General features: G+C 35.9%; 1 protein-coding gene across 2 annotated transcripts in view; it reads right to left on the bottom strand.

The window, feature by feature from the left end:
- Impg1 (interphotoreceptor matrix proteoglycan 1) overlaps nt 1-18559 on the bottom strand; it is a 144048-nt gene extending 125489 nt beyond the window's left edge. For both annotated transcript variants that reach the window (XM_027928410.2, XM_027928411.2), the window contains exon 1: nt 18493-18559. In XM_027928410.2, coding sequence (XP_027784211.2) covers nt 18493-18559 — 67 coding nt within the window. The remainder of the gene's footprint in view (nt 1-18492) is intronic.
- Nucleotides 18560-18792: the final 233 nt, after the last annotated feature.

Here is an 18792-nt window from a genome sequence, read left to right as displayed (position 1 = left end):
AAATATATAAAATAAAATATTTTAGATATGAGGAAAATAAAATTCACATTAGGTACATTTTAAGATTTCTTGGTTATCAAAATAATAAATAAAAATCAGTAAGGGTAGAGATTTGAAAAACATGCTCAAACCTGACCTTTTAACATATATGGAGGAATAGATCTCCAAACTATTAAATATACTTTTTTTTTCAAACACAGAGAAAACAAACAAAAATAGAGTATATGCCTAACTAAAATGCAAATCTTGATTTTTAAAAAGAGTGATATCATGTACATTATGTTTTCAGACTAATGGGAAATCAGTGAGAAATTAGCTTTATGAACAAGGAAAATCCCCACATATTTAAAGAGTAAAAAGCCAAAAAAAAAAAAAAAAAAAAAAAGCCTTCTAAATAACCTATAAGCCAAGAAAAATCATGGTTATTATTACAACACTATTGTAATCTATAAGATATTTTATAAAGTGATAAAAATAAATAAAATACTTTCATCAAGTGATAAAAATAATATGTAATAAAACATGTAGTTTAAAATAAAGTGGTATCTAAACGTTAAATGATATGATTAAAATAACAAGTTTATAAAAGTAAAAAAGCTAAATATTAGTATGCATCCTTCTCAGGAGGTCAAAGAAAGCAAAATAAAACCAAGAAAATACAGAATAACCAAAATACAAAGAAAAAATGGAGTAGAGAATAAAAACAAAACGTAAAAGAGAATATCACATATATAATGAAAAGAAAAAGAACTTACACTTCTTTTACAAAGTCAAACAATTTTTCCTTTGAAAATACTAACAATGAAAATGAAAAAAATCTTAACAGGTAAGATTGAAGAAGTAAGGAACACAAAATGAACCAGTATCAGTATTAAGAAAGGAAAACATTAAAGTTTTTACAAACTTGTATAAATATGAAAAAGATACAAAGAGAATATGAATAATGTTTTGTCAATACATTTAAAAAATAATGAGAACTAACTGAAGAAGAGACAATGTAACTACATGTTGTGATCACCTTTAAGGAACTGAGTAAAGTCTCCACACACAGTAAAGTCTCACGGTTTAACAGAGACTTCTACCAAATGTTTAAGGAAAAGATAATTCCATTTTTATGAAAAATCTCATCATATTTGACAAAAGAAGAATGAGAAAAATATTCATGATCCAAGCTTTGTTGTGAAAGTAACAATTCTAAATAAATTATCAGCACATGAAATCTAGTGATATATAAGCAATGTAAGAGCAACTTGGATTTATTTCAGGATTGTGGGATTGTTTTAATAACTGAAAACCAATTACAGTAATCTATCAACATTAATGAATTAAAAGAGAAAATCATTTATATAATTAAGATTATATAAAGATGATTTTTTAATATAATCTTAATAGATATAGAAAAACCACAATAAACTTCTGTATCTATTCATGATTAAAAATTCTTAGCAAATTAAAATTGGAAAGGAACTTTTTTACTTGGTAAAGAACATTCACAAGAACAAAACAATCATAAAAACTGAAATAAACACATTTAATGGTGAAATATTAAAAATAATCCCTTTGAAATTGGTAATCAGATAAGAATGCCTGTTAGAGTGATAACTACAGTTTCTACTAGATGGCCTATGAAAGGTGTAAGAAAATATAAGGAAATAAAAGTTTCAAGAGCTGGAAAGAAAATCTACATACTCTTTGCAAATGGTATGACTTTTTAAAGTTAGAAAACCTCAAAATTGCTAGGGAATTTTCAGAATTAATAAGATTTTTTCAGCAAAGTTATTGAATACAAAACCAATATGAAAAAAACCAACCACATTTTTACATAGAAAATGTAATAATACCATTTCTATTATCACAGGTTGTATAAAGTATCCAGAGAGGGATAAGTCTAAGATATGGATTCGATTTATTAAAATAATTGTGCAACTTTATTGAAAGATATTATTACAAGGAGAGATCTTTCATTTTCTGGAATAGAGAAATTAAAAAAACAGGTATTGATTCTCCCCAAAGTGACCTATTCAACACAAGTCCAATCAAATCCCAAGTAGCAGCTTTGGACATTCTACAATGCACACACACTTCAAAACATTATGTTGCACACAGTAAAGCACACAGTTTTATCTTTTAATTTAAAAAATAAGTGAATTTTGACGAAGTGTTTTGTGGAAATTTGCAAGCTAATTTTAGAGTGTAATTTAGGAGAGTTTAGGTCAGATATAGCCTAAATGGTGTCACGGGAGGGTAACGAAGCAGGGAAACGTGCTGTACAAGATATTAATATTATTATAAATTTGTAATAATTAAAGCAATCTGGTTTTGGCTCAGGGTAACAAAATGGAATGGATGGGCTGACATGTTTATGACAGAAGGGCATGGTAGAGAAGAACTATCCAGGGAATGATACTCAATTGACTGTGTATACTAAAAGTTATTTCTTCACAGCAGACACATAGACACAAACACAAGATTAATTCCAAGGACTTAAATGTAAAGGGCAAACCTATACAACTTATATAAGATAATATTGAGGAGTATTTTTTTGTGATTTTTGAAATAGGCAAGGATTTCTTAAGACAAAACAAGCAAAAACCAAACCAAACCCTGAAGTAAAAAATCCCTGTCCATGAAAGAATACTAGTAACAAAAAAGAAGATAAGCTACATCTGGAAAGCAGTATGGAATTGAGGTTCCTTAGAAAACTTGGAATGAAACCACAATTTGACCCACCTATCCCACTCCTTGGACTATATACAAAGGACTTAAAATTAGCATACTATAGTAAACCAGCCATATCGATGTTTATAACATCTCAATTCACAATAAGATAAACTGTGAAAGCAACCTAGATGCCCTTCAATAGATGAATGGATAAAGAAATTGTGGTATATATACACAATGGAATATTACTCAGCATTAAAAGAGAATAAAATTATGGCATTTGCAGGTAAATGGATGGAGTTGGAGAATATCATGCTGGTAAGTAAGCCAATCCCCAAAAAACAAATGCCGAATGTTCTCTCTGATAAGTGGATGCTGATATATAGTGGGGAGGGAAGGCATGAGAAAAATGGAGGATCTTTGATTGGGAAAAGGGAATGGAGGGTGGGGATGGTGCATGGGGGCAGGAAAGATGGTGGAATGAGATGGACATCATTACCCTAGGTACATTTATGACTGCACATATGGTGTGACACTACATTGTGCACAACCATAGAAACATAAAGTTGTGCTGCAATTGTATACAATGAATCAAAGTGCATTCTGCTGTCATATATACCTAATTAAAATAAATAAATAAATTTATAAAGAAGATAAGCTACAGACTGGAAATGATATTTGAAAGACATGTAGCTGCAAAATATTTTTAAAAAATGCCTCTAAATCAATAAGAAAAGAAAGACATCCTAAACATTCTAGTAAAAAGTGGACTAAACACTTGCTTCTGTATTTTCTAGGAGAGGAAACATAATGGACCCAAAATATATGAAAATGCATTTAACCTCATTCGTTTAATTTATTTTACATCAATTTATAATGTAATAATATATTTAATTAGTAAATGCGCAATATTAATTAAAAACCTCAATGAGATAACATTTATAATATTTCATCCTCTAATATTATTTATCATAAAATAATATAATTTATTTATTAAAAAATAAAGTTAAGCAACACCAAGTATAGGTGAGGATTTGAAACAAATTGTTCTCCAAGTTCTTTCATATGGTTGAAAATATCAAGATTTCTATACTTTTTATGAATGAATAGTATCTCATTGTGTGTATATAACAAATTTTCTTCATTGATTCAACATTGAGGGACTCTTAGTTTGTTTCTATCTTGGCTATTGAATAGTGTTACAAAAAATATGGGAGTGTAGATATCACTTTGACATATTGGTTTTAGTTCCCTTAAATGTATACTCAATAGTAGAATTTATTCTGAAGGTGTTGGGGAGGCTTTTGATGTTCTTTTCTTTCCTTTTCTTTTTTTAAGCAGAAGTTGGTATATAGATAGCAAAGCTATGTGATATATTTATTTTAAAAAATCAGATTAAAACAAATCCCCTGGTGGTTCATAAAATGATGACCCACATATAGTATCTTTCCAGAAGGGTACTAATGTTTCTTCTTATTAAGAATAATATTGAGATCCAACATGGCGGCCGGCAAGGAAGCAGCACTTTCAGTATCTCCACATTAACCGGATCAGAAACACCCATTAAAACAGCTACATTCTACCTACTGAGGAACTTCTAGCAAAATTCCGCTGAAAGGAGACCTGCCAGGAAGTAGTAAGTTATATTAGAGGTGACAGTTGGCCCCAGACAAGTGAATCTTGGCCGGCCGCGGGCGCAGAGGTCCAATCCTGCAGCCACCGCCCAACCGGCTCTGCAAGCGGCCACCGGCGGCCCGGGGCAGTGAGAAGGGTCCACGCCTGGCCCAGGAGACGGCTCCCGCCATCCTGGCTCTCCTGGCGGCCCCGCTCGCTCGGTGATCGGCCACCCCGCCCGCCCGGCTCTTAGCCACGAGGCCACTGCCTACCGGGTTCTACAAGCGGCCCCCGTCGGCCGGCGCGCCGAGAAGGGTCCCCGCCTGGCCGGGCAAACGGCCCCGCCCACCCAGCAAACGCCCCCCCCCACCCGCCCTCCCGGCTCCGTTGGCGGCCCCGCCCCCGGCCAGCGCAGGCTCGGCTCTGCAGGCGGCCCTGGCGGCCCGCGCAGCGAGAAGGATCCCTGCTTGGCCTGGCAAACGGCCTGTGCCCTCCCGGCGCTGCTAACGCCCCGCCCACCCGGCAAACGGGGCCCCCGCCCTCCGGGCTCTGCTGGCACCCCGCCCGCGGCCACCACCCCAGGCTCTGCAGTCGGCCCCCAGCGGCCCTGCGCTTCGAGAAGGGTCCCTGCCCGGCAGACGGCCTGTGCCCTCCAAGCTCTGCTAACGGCCCCGCCCCCACTGCGAACGGCCCCACCCACCAGGCAAACGGCTCCCCCCCTGAGACTGCGTGAAGGAAATCTAACCAAGCCTTTATGAAATAGCGAACTGGGAACTAAAACCAGAGATTGGGTCAGACCAGAGACAAGCCAGTTCCACCCCTCCCTTCGGACACTCCAGCAAGGAGGCAGGGGCCCGCCATTGCAGAGAGGGGAAGTCACCAAAGTTCGGCCAAAGAGATTCCTTCCCAGCGGAATCTACTTTGGCAGGTGTGTGACTCCCACCCGCATCAGATACAAACAACCGGGAAACTTCAAAATCTCTCCGTGGGCGTGACTGTAAGGGCCAAGGGACTCCCGACCCCCAACTCCCAATACTGCCAGTGACGTGGGCGTGACTGTAGGGGCGGAGGGAAGCAGAGAAGACTCCCCACCCCCAACTCCCCCAACCGCCAACTGAGAGGGCGTGACAGTAGGGGCGGAGGGAAACAGAGGACACTCCAGACCCCCAACTCCTCCTACTGCTAGCGGAGTGGTCATGATTGTAGGGGCTGAGGGAAGCAGATGGGATCCTCGACCCCCAACTCCCATTACCACCAGTGGCGACACCAATGGTCTTAGCCGCCAGACTCCGAAGGTGTGCCCACCAAAGGGGTCAGGAAAAATTAAACTATTGACTCCCAGAACACAGCTCCACAGCACTGGGGCTTAGATGAATGACAGAGAGAGTGCTCAGTCATTAGGGAAATAGAGCACCCAGAGGTGCTGAAAGTGTAACCAAATCCTTGGAGAACCTCCTCCGGTGCACAGGACCTGGCTGGCTGGCAGGAGGAAGGGGAGGAGGGGCCGTAGAAGTGAAACGGCTCTGGACCAACAGGATTGAGAGACTCCCAGGAGCCGCCTTACAGGGATTGCTGTTGACACATTGAGGGCAAATCTCAGCCTGGAGGGCACAGCTTTGCCTACGGGAAGAGAAGAAAATGGATCTCTAAGACCTAATTTTATTTCTTATTTTATTTTATCTTTTCTCTCCCTTTTTCCCTCTTTCTCTCCCCTTCCAAGTTTTATTGTTCTTTCCATTCTCCTCTATGCTATCTAACTCCCCCTCCTTCTTACTTTTCAAGAGCACCTTCCTTTCCCTTCCCCCCAACTTTCATCCCAAGCATTACGTCCTCCATTTCGTGTAACTGTCTAAATGCAAACAGGTGAATGTTTCGAGGCCGTCTATAGTGCTCCTAAATACCTAGCTACTACCAACACCCTGATCCAATTGACGGTTAGCATCCCCCTTCAGTAGAGCAATCTTCTAAAGTAGCCAAGACATACTAACCCGTATACCTTCATAGCACCCAACATAAAGTCCTAAGAACAAAAAACAAATCACTATATGCATACAAAATCCGGAAGCCCTTTATAAATTGAATGAATCAGCTCTAAAGTACAATAAAGCCCAACATCTATAGGCATAATCTCCCACCACAAAGGAGAAACAACAGATATAAACAAAGCCAAAACAAATGTATAGGAGAAGGCAGTTACAAAGCAGTCAAATAGAGCTGGAAAGTAACGTGAACAACATGAAAAAAACAGGGAAAAAAGGAGTACAGATAATGCAGGACAACTTAAATCTACAGGAGGACCTAGAAGCATCAGAAACATGGACAGGGAAAGAAATCAAGGCATACCTAACTCAGATGGAACGGAATTTTAGAGAAGACATGAGACAGCAAATCCAAGAATTGAAAGTATATTTTGAAAACCAACTAAACAAACAAATACAAACTGCAAAGAACGAGCTTTACCAGGAGATAGAGATCTTAAAAAAAAACCAAACAGTGATTTTAGAAATGCAAGAAACCATAAACCAGATTAAAAATGCTAACGAGAATATTACAAATAGACTAGATCAAGTAGAAGTCAGAACATCAGATAATGAAGACAAAGTTTATCAACTTGAAAAGAATATAGTCAATACTGAAAAGATGCTTAAATCTCACGAGCAATCTATCCAAGAGATATGGGATTTCATCAAAAAACCAAATTTGAGAGTCATTGGGATAGAAGAAGGCACAGAGATTCAAGCCAAAGGAATGGACAACCTATTGAATGAAATAATCCTAGAAAACTTCCCAGAGATGAAAGATGGAATGGATTGCCAAATCCTGGAAGCCTACAGGACCCCAAACATCCAAAACTGTAATAGGCCAACTCCAAGACATATAATTATGAAGATAGCCAACATACAGAGAACAAGGAGAGAATATTAAAAGCTACGAGGGAAAGGAGGCAGATTACATTCAGGGGTAAACCAATTAGGTTAACGGCTGATTTTTCATCACAGACTTTGAAAGCGAGAAGATCCTGGAACAATGTATTTCAAACGCTGAAAAATAATGGATTCCAACCAAGAATACTGTATCCAGCAAAATTAAGCTTCAGATTTGACAATGAAATTAAAATCTTTCACGATAAACAAAAGCTAAAAGATTTCGCAGCCAGAAAACCAGCACTGCAAAGCATTTTGGGCAAAATTCTACAAGAAGAGGAATGGAAAACAGTGCCCAAAACCAACAGCGGGAGGTATCTCAGTAAAGGGGGAGGAAAACAACCAAAAAGTAAAAACTAGCCAAACTAAAATAAATAAATAAATAAACATGACTGGAAGTACAAATCATATTTCAATTGTAACCTTAAATGTTAATGGACTAAACTCACCAATCAAGAGACACAGGCTGGTAACCTGGATCAAAAAAACAAATCCAACAATATGCTGCCTTCAGGAGACTCATATGATAGGAAAAGACATACACAGGCTGAAGGTGAAAGGTTGGGAAAAATCATACCACTCACATGGCCCTCGGAAGCAAGCAGGAGTGGCCATACTCATATCGAATAAACTCAACTTCAAACCTAAGTTAATCAAAAGGGATAAAGAAGGACACTATATCCTGTTAAAAGGAACTATTCACCAACAAGACATAACAATTATCAATTTATATGCACCAAATAATGGTGCAGCAACATTCATAAAACAAACTCTCCTCAAGTTCAAGAGTCAAATTGACCACAACACAATAATTATGGGTGACTTCAACACACCGCTCTCGCCATTAGACAGATCCTCCAGACAAAAGCTGAATAAAGAAACTATAGAACTCAATGACACAATCAATAACCTAGACTTAACCGACATATATAGAATATATCAACCATCATCAAGTGGATACACGTTCTTCTCAGCAGCACATGGATCGTACTCAAAGATAGATCATATATTATGCCATAGGGCAACTCTTAGTAAATATAAAGGAGTGGAGATAATACCATGCACCATATCTGATCATAATGGAATGAAACTGGAAATCAATGAAAAAAGAAGGAAGGAAAAATCCTGCATCACATGGAAAATAAACAATATGTTACTGAATGATCAATGGGTTACAGAAGACATAAAGGAGGAAATCAAAAAATTCTTAGAGATAAACGACAATTCAGACACAACATACCGGAATCTATGGGACACAATGAAAGCAGTTTTAAGAGGGAAATTCATTTCCTGGAGTTCATTCCTCAAAAAAAGAAAAAACCAACAAATAAACGAACTCACACTACATCTCAAAACCCTAGAAAAGGAAGAGCAAAACAACAGCAAATATAGCAGAAGACAAGAAATAATTAAAATCAGAGCGGAAATCAACGAAATTGAAACAAAAAAAACCATTGAAAAAATTGATAAAACTAAAAGTTGGTTCTTTGAAAAAATAAATAAGATCGACAGACCCTTAGCCATGCTAACGAAGAGAAGAAGAGAGAAAACTCAAATCACTAACATACGGGATGAAAAAGGCAATATCACAACAGACACTACAGAAATACAGAAGATAATTAGAAAGTATTTTGAAACCCTATATTCTAATAAAATAGAAGACAGTGAAGACATCGATAAATTTCTTAAGTCATATGAGCTGCCCAGATTGAGTCAGGAAGACACACACAATTTAAACAGACCAATAACAAAGGAAGAAATAGAAGAAGCCATCAAAAGACTACCAACCAAAAAAAGCCCTGGACCAGATGGGTATACAGCGGAGTTTTACAAAACCTTCAAAGAAGAGTTAATACCAATACTTTTCAAGCTATTTCAAGAAATAGAAAAAGAAGGAGCTCTTCCAAATTCATTCTATGAGGCCAACATCACCCTGATCCCGAAACCAGACAAAGACACTTCAAAGAAAGAAAACTATAGACCAATATCTCTAATGAACATAGATGCAAAAATTCTCAATAAAATCCTGGCGAATCGAATACAAAAGCATATCAAAAAAATTGTGCACCATGATTAAGTAGGATTCATCCCTGGGATGCAAGGTTGGTTCAATATACGGAAATCAATAAATATTATTCACCACATCAATAGACTTAAAGATAAGAACCATATGATCGTCTCGATAGATGCAGAAAAAGCATTCGACAAAGTACAGCATCCTTTTATGTTCAAAACACTAGAAAAACTGGGGATAACAGGAACTTACCTCAACATTGTAAAAGCTATATATGCTAAGCCTCAGGCTAGCATCATTCTAAATGGAGAAAAACTGAAGGCATTCCCGCTAAAATCTGGAACAAGACAGGGATGCCCTCTCTCACCTCTTCTATTTAATTTAGTCCTTGAAATACTAGCCAGAGCAATTAGACAGACAAGAGAAATTAAAGGCATAAAAATAGGAAAAGAAGAACTTAAAATATCACTATTTGCGGACGATATGATCCTATACTTAGAAGACCCAAAAGGGTCTACAAAGAAACTACTAGAACTGATAAATGAATTCAGCAAAGTGGCAGGATATAAAATCAACACGCATAAATCAAAGGCATTCCTGTATATCAGTAACAAAACTTCTGAAATGGAAATGAGGAAAACCACCCCATTCACAATATCCTCAAAAAAAATAAAATACTTGGGAATCAACCTAACAAAAGAGGTGAAAGATTTATACAATGAAAACTACAGAACCCTAAAGAGAGAGATAGAAGAAGATCTTAGAAGATGGAAAAATGTACCCTGTTCATGGATAGGCAGAACCAACATCATCAAAATGGCGATATTACCCAAAGTTCTCTACAGGTTCAATGCAATGCCAATCAAAATCCCAACGGCATTTCTGGTAGAAATAGATAAAGCTATCATGAAATTCATATGGAAAAACAAAAGACCCAGAATAGCAAAAGCAATTCTAAGCAGGAAGTGTGAATCGGGAGGTATAGCGATACCAGATTTCAAACTGTACTACAGAGCAATAGTAACAAAAACAGCATGGTACTGGTACCAAAACAGGAAGGTGGATCAATGGTACAGAATAGAGGACACAGAGACCAATCCACAAAATTACAACTTTCTTATATTTGATAAAGGCGCTAAAAACATGCAATGGAGAAAGGATAGCATCTTCAACAAATGGTGCTGGGAAAACTGGAAATCCATATGCAACAAAATGAAGCTGAACCCCTTTCTCTCGCCATGCACAAAAGTAAATTCAAAATGGATCAAGGACCTAGATATCAAATCAGAGACTCTGCACCTGATAGAAGAAAAAGTTGGCTTCAATCTACACATTGTGGGGTCGGGCTCCAAATTCCTTAATAGGACGCCCATAGCACAAAAGTTAATAACTAGAATCAACAAATGGGACTTACTCAAACTAAAAAGTTTTCTCTCAGCAAGAGAAACAATAAGAGAGGTAAATAGGGAACCTACATCCTGGGAACAAATCTTTACTCCTCACACTTCAGATAGAGCCCTAACATCCAGAATATACAAAGAACTCAAAAAATTAAACAACAAGATAACAAACAACCCTATCAACAAATGGGCGAAGGACCTGAACAGACACTTCTCAGAGGAGGACATACAATCTATCAATAAGTACATGAAAAAATGCTCACCATCTCTAGCAGTCAGAGAAATGCAAATCAAAACCACCCTAAGATACCATCTCACTCCAGTAAGATTGGCAGCCATTATGAAGTCAAGCAACAATAAGTGCTGGCGAGGATGTGGGGAAAAGGGTACGCTTGTACATTGCTGGTGGAACTGCAAACTGGTGTGGCCAATATGGAAAGCAGTATGGAGATTCCTAGGAAAGCTGGGAATGGAACCACCATTTGACCCAGCTATCGCCCTTCTCGGTCTATTCCCTGAGGACCTTAAAAGAGCATACTATAGGGATACTGCCACATCAATGATCATGGCAGCACAATTCACAATAACTAGACTTTGGAATCAACCCAGATGCCCTTCAATAGATGAATGGATTAAAAAACTGTGGCATTTATACACAATGGAGTATTACGCAGCACTAAAAAATGACAAAATCATGGATTTTGCAGGGAAATGGATGGCATTAGAGCAGATTATGCTAAGTGAAGCTAGCCAATCCTTAAAAAACAAATGCCAAATGTCTTCCTTGATATAAAGAGAGCAACTAAGATCAGAACAGGGAAGAAGAGCATGAGGAAAAGATTAACATTAAACAGAGACGAGTGGGGGGAGAGAAAGGGAGAGAGAAGGGAAACTATGGAAATGGAAGGAGACCCTCATTGTTACACAAAATTACATATAAGAGTTAGTGAGGGGAAAGGGGGGAAAAAAAAAACAAGGGAGAGAATTAAACAACAGCAGATGGGGTAGAGAGGGAAGATGAGAGGGAAGGGGAGGGGGGATAGTAGGGGATAGGAAAGGTAGCAGAATACAACAGTCACTAATATGGTATTATGTAAAAATATGGATGTGTAACCGATGTGATTCTGCAACTTGTATTTGGGGTAAAAAATGGGAGTTCATAACCCACTTGAATCAAATGTATGGAAGATGATATGTCATGAGCTGTGTAATGTTTTGAACAACCAATAAAAAAAAAAAAAAAAAAACGAAAAAAAAAAACATATTTGAAATGAAAAAAAAAAAAAAAAGAATAATATTATCCTGAATCATCTGGATAATTTTAGTAATTATTCCATCTTGGATTCCATCCTAGATCAATGAGATTAGAATCATCAAAGCTAGAACCTCAGCACTGGTGTTTTAATGAATGTCAAAATGGTTACATGAAACCTTTTAGTCTGGGAAATAAAGTCAACAGAAAAAGAGACTGGCAGGGGAAGGTCTAATGGGAATTGGTGGTGAGTGTAGTTAATATCATAAGTAGATAGAAATAACATTAGCAAAGACATGAAATTAATTTTCTCTGAAATACAAGAGAATGAGAAGAGTTTGGATAGATTCAGAGAAACTTTGAAGTAGAAAGGACAAGGGGAAGGAAGTCAAGTGACTCAGTCTTCTCAGTACATAGGAGGAGGTGATAGGACAATGGCAGTAGTGGTAGTCATCATATCCATTTTAAGAGTCAGCACGTTTTGAACTTTGTTGTACCAGATGCCTCACTAAAAGCTTTAGCTCTTTTGAGGCATTCACTGCTATTATTATTCCTATTTTATAGAGGAGGAAACCATAAGAATGAGTGATGTATGAGGTTGAACAATTTGCCCAAATCACAGAGTGAGTGACAGAGTGTTCCGGGCAGAAGGTAGTTCTGTGCAAGCCTGAGAGCTTTTGCTCTGAACTCTGCTGTTAATCACTGCTTCTGTGAAAGAGTGAAATCAGGTGGTAGACTCAGGTGAGAGGGAAGGTTTGGGAATCTCTTTAGGGGACTAAGTCAAGGAATCCGATGATGATGGAATTGCATATAGGACTCAGATAAGGTAATAGTGCATGATTTTCTTCATGCAAGCACTCTATTTGGCACTCTAAAAATAGTTGGCAGCTCGGATCATAGAAAAAGTGAAAGGTAAGTTTTCCCAAGTAGAATTAACAAAATAGAAGGGAGAGGTCAAGGAGTAAGGTTCCTATCATACAAACAGAAAAGACCCCTGAGAATTGCACATGAGCTCATAATAGGTTCTAGGGTTAATGTGCAGCACACTGAGACCAGGATGGGCTGAAGAACTGGAGCAACTGCCTGAGGGATTGGATTATTCTGATGAGAATAGGATTAGATATAATAGAAGGAAGAAAGAGAAATCATTAAAAAGGAGTGTTTCAGAATTTGATATCTCCAGAGGCCAAACATGTTGTGAACTTCAGGTGAAATTTTAGTGTTTAGATGAGGATGTTCTTATTTTTTTGTTTTAGAAGTTTTTCCCACTGTTTCATAAAACATTCATTAGGCAAGTTACGGCCTGGAAATACGTGACACAATCTTAAGTAAATTACCACTAAACTGAGATTTTAATGATGGGCATTAAAAAACAAAACAAAACACCATGATTTGTGGAGTTCAAAATATCATATCTTTTTTCCTAATGAAGAGTAGAAGTCCTAAGACAGGTACTTCCATTTCCAAGGTAGAGCTGAAGGACATGACCAGGTATTCTGAGATATTCATGAAAAACAGATGTTAGAAATGGCTCCAAACTAACCATCATCTGGTGGTAGCAGAGGAAAGTTGGTTTTTTAAATAATAGGGAGGCTGAGGCAGGTGGATTGCAAGTTCAAAGCCAGTCTCAGCAACTTAGTGAACTAGGCCCTAAGTAACTCAGCGAGACCTGTCTCTAAATAAAATATAAAAAAGGGCTTGGGACGTGGCTCAGTGGTTAAACACCCCCGGGTTCAATTCCAAGTACCAAAAAAAAGTACTAAAATCATATTTCTTTCATTCGTAATATTATATTGGACTGATGTTAGACTAAGTAGACACAAGATAGAACCAGACACTGCTCAGTCCTCAGCTTTGGTTTTATCTCTCCTACCTTAAACAATACTTACCACCTTCTGCCTTATAAATGAGCACAGTGCTCATTTCCCAGAGAAATATTAAGACACAAGATTAATAAAATTAGCTTGTGTATATATGTCAGTAATCAAAGAGAAACGTATTAAAGCAAATGGTTACTAACATTAACATGATTGCTGTGTACAAAACATTTTGATGAGGTCTGAACTGATCCGAGTACTATGGGTTAATAATAGTGCCATTGTGTTTCACAATTCAGCTTAATTAAATATGACTTTTGTTTATTTATTAATGCAGTAAAAATCTAAGATGGAAAAATTAGCCCTATACATGTTATTTTCTGAATAGAGTTAGTCTTTCTGAAGCAAAAACTTTTTCGTTAATTTTGAGGTTCTGACATATCTTTGCAAAATTCCTTTTGGTTTAGCTTTCTTTAACCTTTCTCCTGGGGGCTATTATGAAAATAGATACCAGCTGTGGTGAAAATCCTTAAGATGACTGAATAAAGAAAACTACGTTGGCATGAATTAAGATGGCTTTACAAAAGCACACAGAAAGACACCATTTCCTTGGGAATAACTGAATGTAAATGGGAACCTATTTATCTACTTAATACAATCACATGCTTAGAAGCAGCATTGCTGTTCTACAGCTTTTCGTATTCTTCCTACATTCACTGTGGCTGGAAGAGAGGCACAGCAGTGGGAGAACATTCTCAATAAATAATTATAGTGGTGCATGCTGCAGTTCCGAGCTTGACAGCAGCATTTCCATATTTGAATTCTCATTACCATGGCTATGCCACTCAACCTCATCAACTCATTGTAAGATGAGCTTTGGCATGCAGTTTGCCTTGGACCCAGAGCAAAGAGCACACCCTCCTCCTTTATTAAAATGGTTCCATCTGACTTGGTGCTCTTGTTTTGTGGGGCTGGAATCCTAGTCTTGGATGAAAAGATCTCAGACAGTGAGCTTAGGCTCCATGGTTGTTGAAAACTCTCCTTTGGGATGTTGAAACTCACATTTTGGTCAGAACTCACATTTCTTCCTTTCAAAATTCTGCTTTCTGTGATTCTAAAGCCTGTATGACTGTAGAACTGTCTTTCCGACCCTTAAGCAAAAAGTGGTAGTGTGGATAGAGACCTCAGGGATAAGGTAGTCTGATATTTCACAGTGCAGTAATGAGGTCAGCATTTTACTATGGTCATTAAAATATATATATATATATATATATATATATATATGTATATATACATATATATATATATATATATATATATATATATATATATATATATATTTATTTATTTATAATATAAACCTAGACACTATTGTAAAAAACAAACTTTGTTGTCTCAGGTGGATTATTTGAAAATAGCATAACAACTGTGAAAACGATTGTGGCACCAATGTACATAGGATTTGAGTTTCTAAAGATAATTAGCATGCAAATCCAGTTGATCGTTAAGGTGGTTGCACCCTCATGATTGACAGAAATGGCCAAGAAAGCAGTAGGTCACGTCAGCCCTGTCTAATTAGCTTACACATACAATAGTCCTCTAATGTGATCAGTGGTACACGCACATGGGCCAAAAGGCAGCCACTATATAATTGAATAGTTTCAGGTGTATTGCCACAGTTTGTTCAGCATCCTTAATTTACTTGGCTTCAATTTTAAGAACATCTTTTCAGATATAATTGAGCAAAACAATCTGCCTTGGAACTTTTGAATTTTACTGTCCTGAGACTGTAGCTCAGACAAATTAGGTACAGGAGCTGCACAGTTAATGCTACTGCCGTTGGGCAGCTATCTCAGGTATACAAATGAAGCCATGTTCTTTGTTAATGGAGCAACAATGAGAGAAAATACCTTCCTGGACAATTTTATGAAATGAGAGCATTTCCCAATAGAACAGGATTAGTAAGAAGTGGAATATCTTCAAATGCAAATTTCTTGACATTCCCAGCCACTAAAATAATTATCCAACTTGGATGAACTAATAATAACTTTGTTAAAGGTTTCATTTGGTATAGCCAAATGTAATGCAAAAGGCACACACTAAGATAAACACCATTTCCATTTTTAGGACTTGCCAACAGTGGGTTTTCTCTTTTCTCTTTCTCCCACACATTGAATGTCACAAGAAATGAAATGAAATTATTTATATGAAAAAGAAACGTAAGAGCACAAAGCAGTGCCACATATATCACATGGAACTGGCATCCTTGTTATTTGTCCAAAATACAGGAGACTTGGTGTTGATGAAGTGAAATAGTGTTTTGAAAATTTGAAGTATCTTTTTTGATGCTGAAACAATTTTATTTAATGAATATTTTGAAATCAAATCCATTCCACCTATGGAAAAACTACATTCAGAATCTCCAAAGAAAACTGGCAAGTTTTTAAATCTCTTTTGTTTTTTGTGTCTAGCACAGTATTGGGTACATGGTAAGCATTCTTGAATCAAACTGGGAAAAATCACTGAAGGATGTTAGAAAACTTTTAGAAGCAATTTATCAATATGAATAAATGCCACAAAACTGTTTATATTGTTTTGATCTAATAATTTTATTTTAGTGAACTTATGTTAAGTTTTGATTACTGATATATATATATATATACCCAAAGCTATTTATTGTAATATTATTCATAAAAACAGAATAATTAGAAATAATTAGTTCTCTTTTGTTAAATATTTGGATAGAACAAATCTTGATATATCTATAGAAGGGAACAGTAGGCAGCCAATCAAATGATGTTTGTCAAAGCTAGAAAGCAATGTAGAAATTCATATAATCTAATAAAACTGTAAAAACCTGATATAAAATTGTGTGTGTGATAGAGCAACAATCATGTAGAAAAGAAGCATACCTAGAAAAGAAACTGAGGAAACACTGAGGTCCCCGTGTAGATTATGTTTGGATGGAAATACTATGGGTGATTTAGAAAATATCTCTTTGATTTTTCAAATCTGTAATTTTTAAAAAAGAAACAATTGAGTTTATCTAAATACTTAATTATTATGCTTAGCACCTAGTTGTATTGAATTGAACCCTCATTTTTCTCCCCCAAACTATTTCCTATGTAAATATAATCATGATGTTTAATTAGTCACAAATAAGAAACCAGTCTGCCTGAAGTACATAAACTCTGATTAAAGTAGACCTCACTAATTGAAATTAACAGATATTCACAATCTTAGATGCTTGTGTAATAAAAAGTCCAAAACTAATAACATGTTAGCACTTTTTATTATGCAATTAGAGCACATTTTTGATAGAAGTTGGCATAAAACAAATTGTAATTTTTTGATGAGTTTTTAAAATTTAAATTGTTATATGTGAAATTATGCTATTTGTAATTATGTATAATGGCCAATATATATGAAAATAGAAAAAAATAAATTAGTTAATATAATTAAACAAACATATAAAAAATTGCAAATCTTATTTGCCTGGTCAAGTTCATCAAACAGACAAATTGGTTTGCTTCATTAGTTTAATCTTAGGATACTGAAATATAGTCATTTGTTTTTAATCAAAATGTTTTCATAAATATTATAGAGGGGCTAGGGTTATAGTTCAGTGGTAGAGAGCCTGCCGAGCACATGTGAGGCACTAGGTTCAATACTCAGCACCACTTATAAATAAATAAATAAATGAAGTTATTGTGTCCATCTAAAATTAAAAATGTATTAAAACAACAACAACAACAACAACAACAAAAACCCATTATATATAATTGATAATTGAAAAGAAAGGTAAATAAACTTTTGCTTCATCCCCTATCATTTATATGTAACAGAACATGAAGGAAATTTAATATGATCTTTTCCAGAAAAAATTTTCTCCCTCCAATGCAGATTAAGAGAAATTAAGTATAAAATAAGTATAAAATTAAGTATAAAATAACTGATAGAATCACAGTTATTTTTGACTTAATTTGCAATACATATTTAAAAAATTTTTTTCCATAGACATTTCAAAACCACTACTGTAATCAAAATGTTCATTGAGTGTTTTAATGTTATCCTTAAAAAAGAACCTAACATTGATTTCAAGCAGCTTAAAAAGATTATGTTGTAATGATAAGGGTTATTTTTTAAAAAATCAAGACTTTGACATGTTTTTTAAAAAATAAAACACATTATTTTTCTTATAAGCCTGTTTTGTGCCTTGGTTTCATTTCAAATTCAGTTAAAGCTTCACCACAAGAACCTATATTGTCTAGTTCTCTTCATATAACCTCAAAAACAACCAAGTTTCTAGGATTGCCATTATGAACACTGAAGATGAAACACACTTGGCTATTTTCTAAGGGGAAACAATTCATGATTTAATTGAGAGAAGTTAGGAAATGCATTTTGGTCTGATCATAAATGTCTTATAATTAATTTCAATTTTAGGTTTTGTATGTTGAGTTTAGGTGGATAAATGGGATTGATTTCACGGACCTATTAATGTTATTGATATTAATGATATGAATTTGCATTTTTTTATAATGGCAAAAAGGATGCATTAATCTCTCCTATTTTGTTAACACAAATCACATTTAAGATTGTGTAATAAACATTAAATCATCATTAACTATCCTTTCTAATAATCAATCAATCAACTAACCAACTAGTTAATCAATTATTATTCAGAACCTGCCTTCTATTCACCCTCTAAAATTTAGTAGTAACTTTGTTGTTTCTGAATATTCGCTTCTATAAATAGATTTTATAGATAAACAATTTTAAAAAGAAAAAAAATGTTTAAATAACTTACCTTTGTTTCCTTGAACTTGGAGAAAAATCCAAACAACAAAAATAGCCCTTTTAGTTTCCAAATACATTCTGGCTTTTGTGTATTGGTAATTCTGAAAATTACAGAACACCCCCAAATTTCATTAAAAGAAATAAAATGACAGAAGGATAAAAAAATAATTAAATGTTGGTGCCAGCTGAGTGAAAATAACCTTTTTGATTTATCTTTATGAGGGTGCTAATTTATGAAGAACATGCAGCAGTGTTTCTGGAATAATCCGCTGATCTTCCACTCAGGTGTAATCTCTGCTTATGAGCCAGC

This window comes from Marmota flaviventris, chromosome 6 (genome assembly GCF_047511675.1).
Source record: "Marmota flaviventris isolate mMarFla1 chromosome 6, mMarFla1.hap1, whole genome shotgun sequence".
NCBI classification, from domain to species: domain Eukaryota; kingdom Metazoa; phylum Chordata; class Mammalia; order Rodentia; family Sciuridae; genus Marmota; species Marmota flaviventris.
The sequence above is the reverse complement of the archived record's forward strand: the minus strand, read 5'-3'. Positions and strand labels throughout refer to the sequence as shown.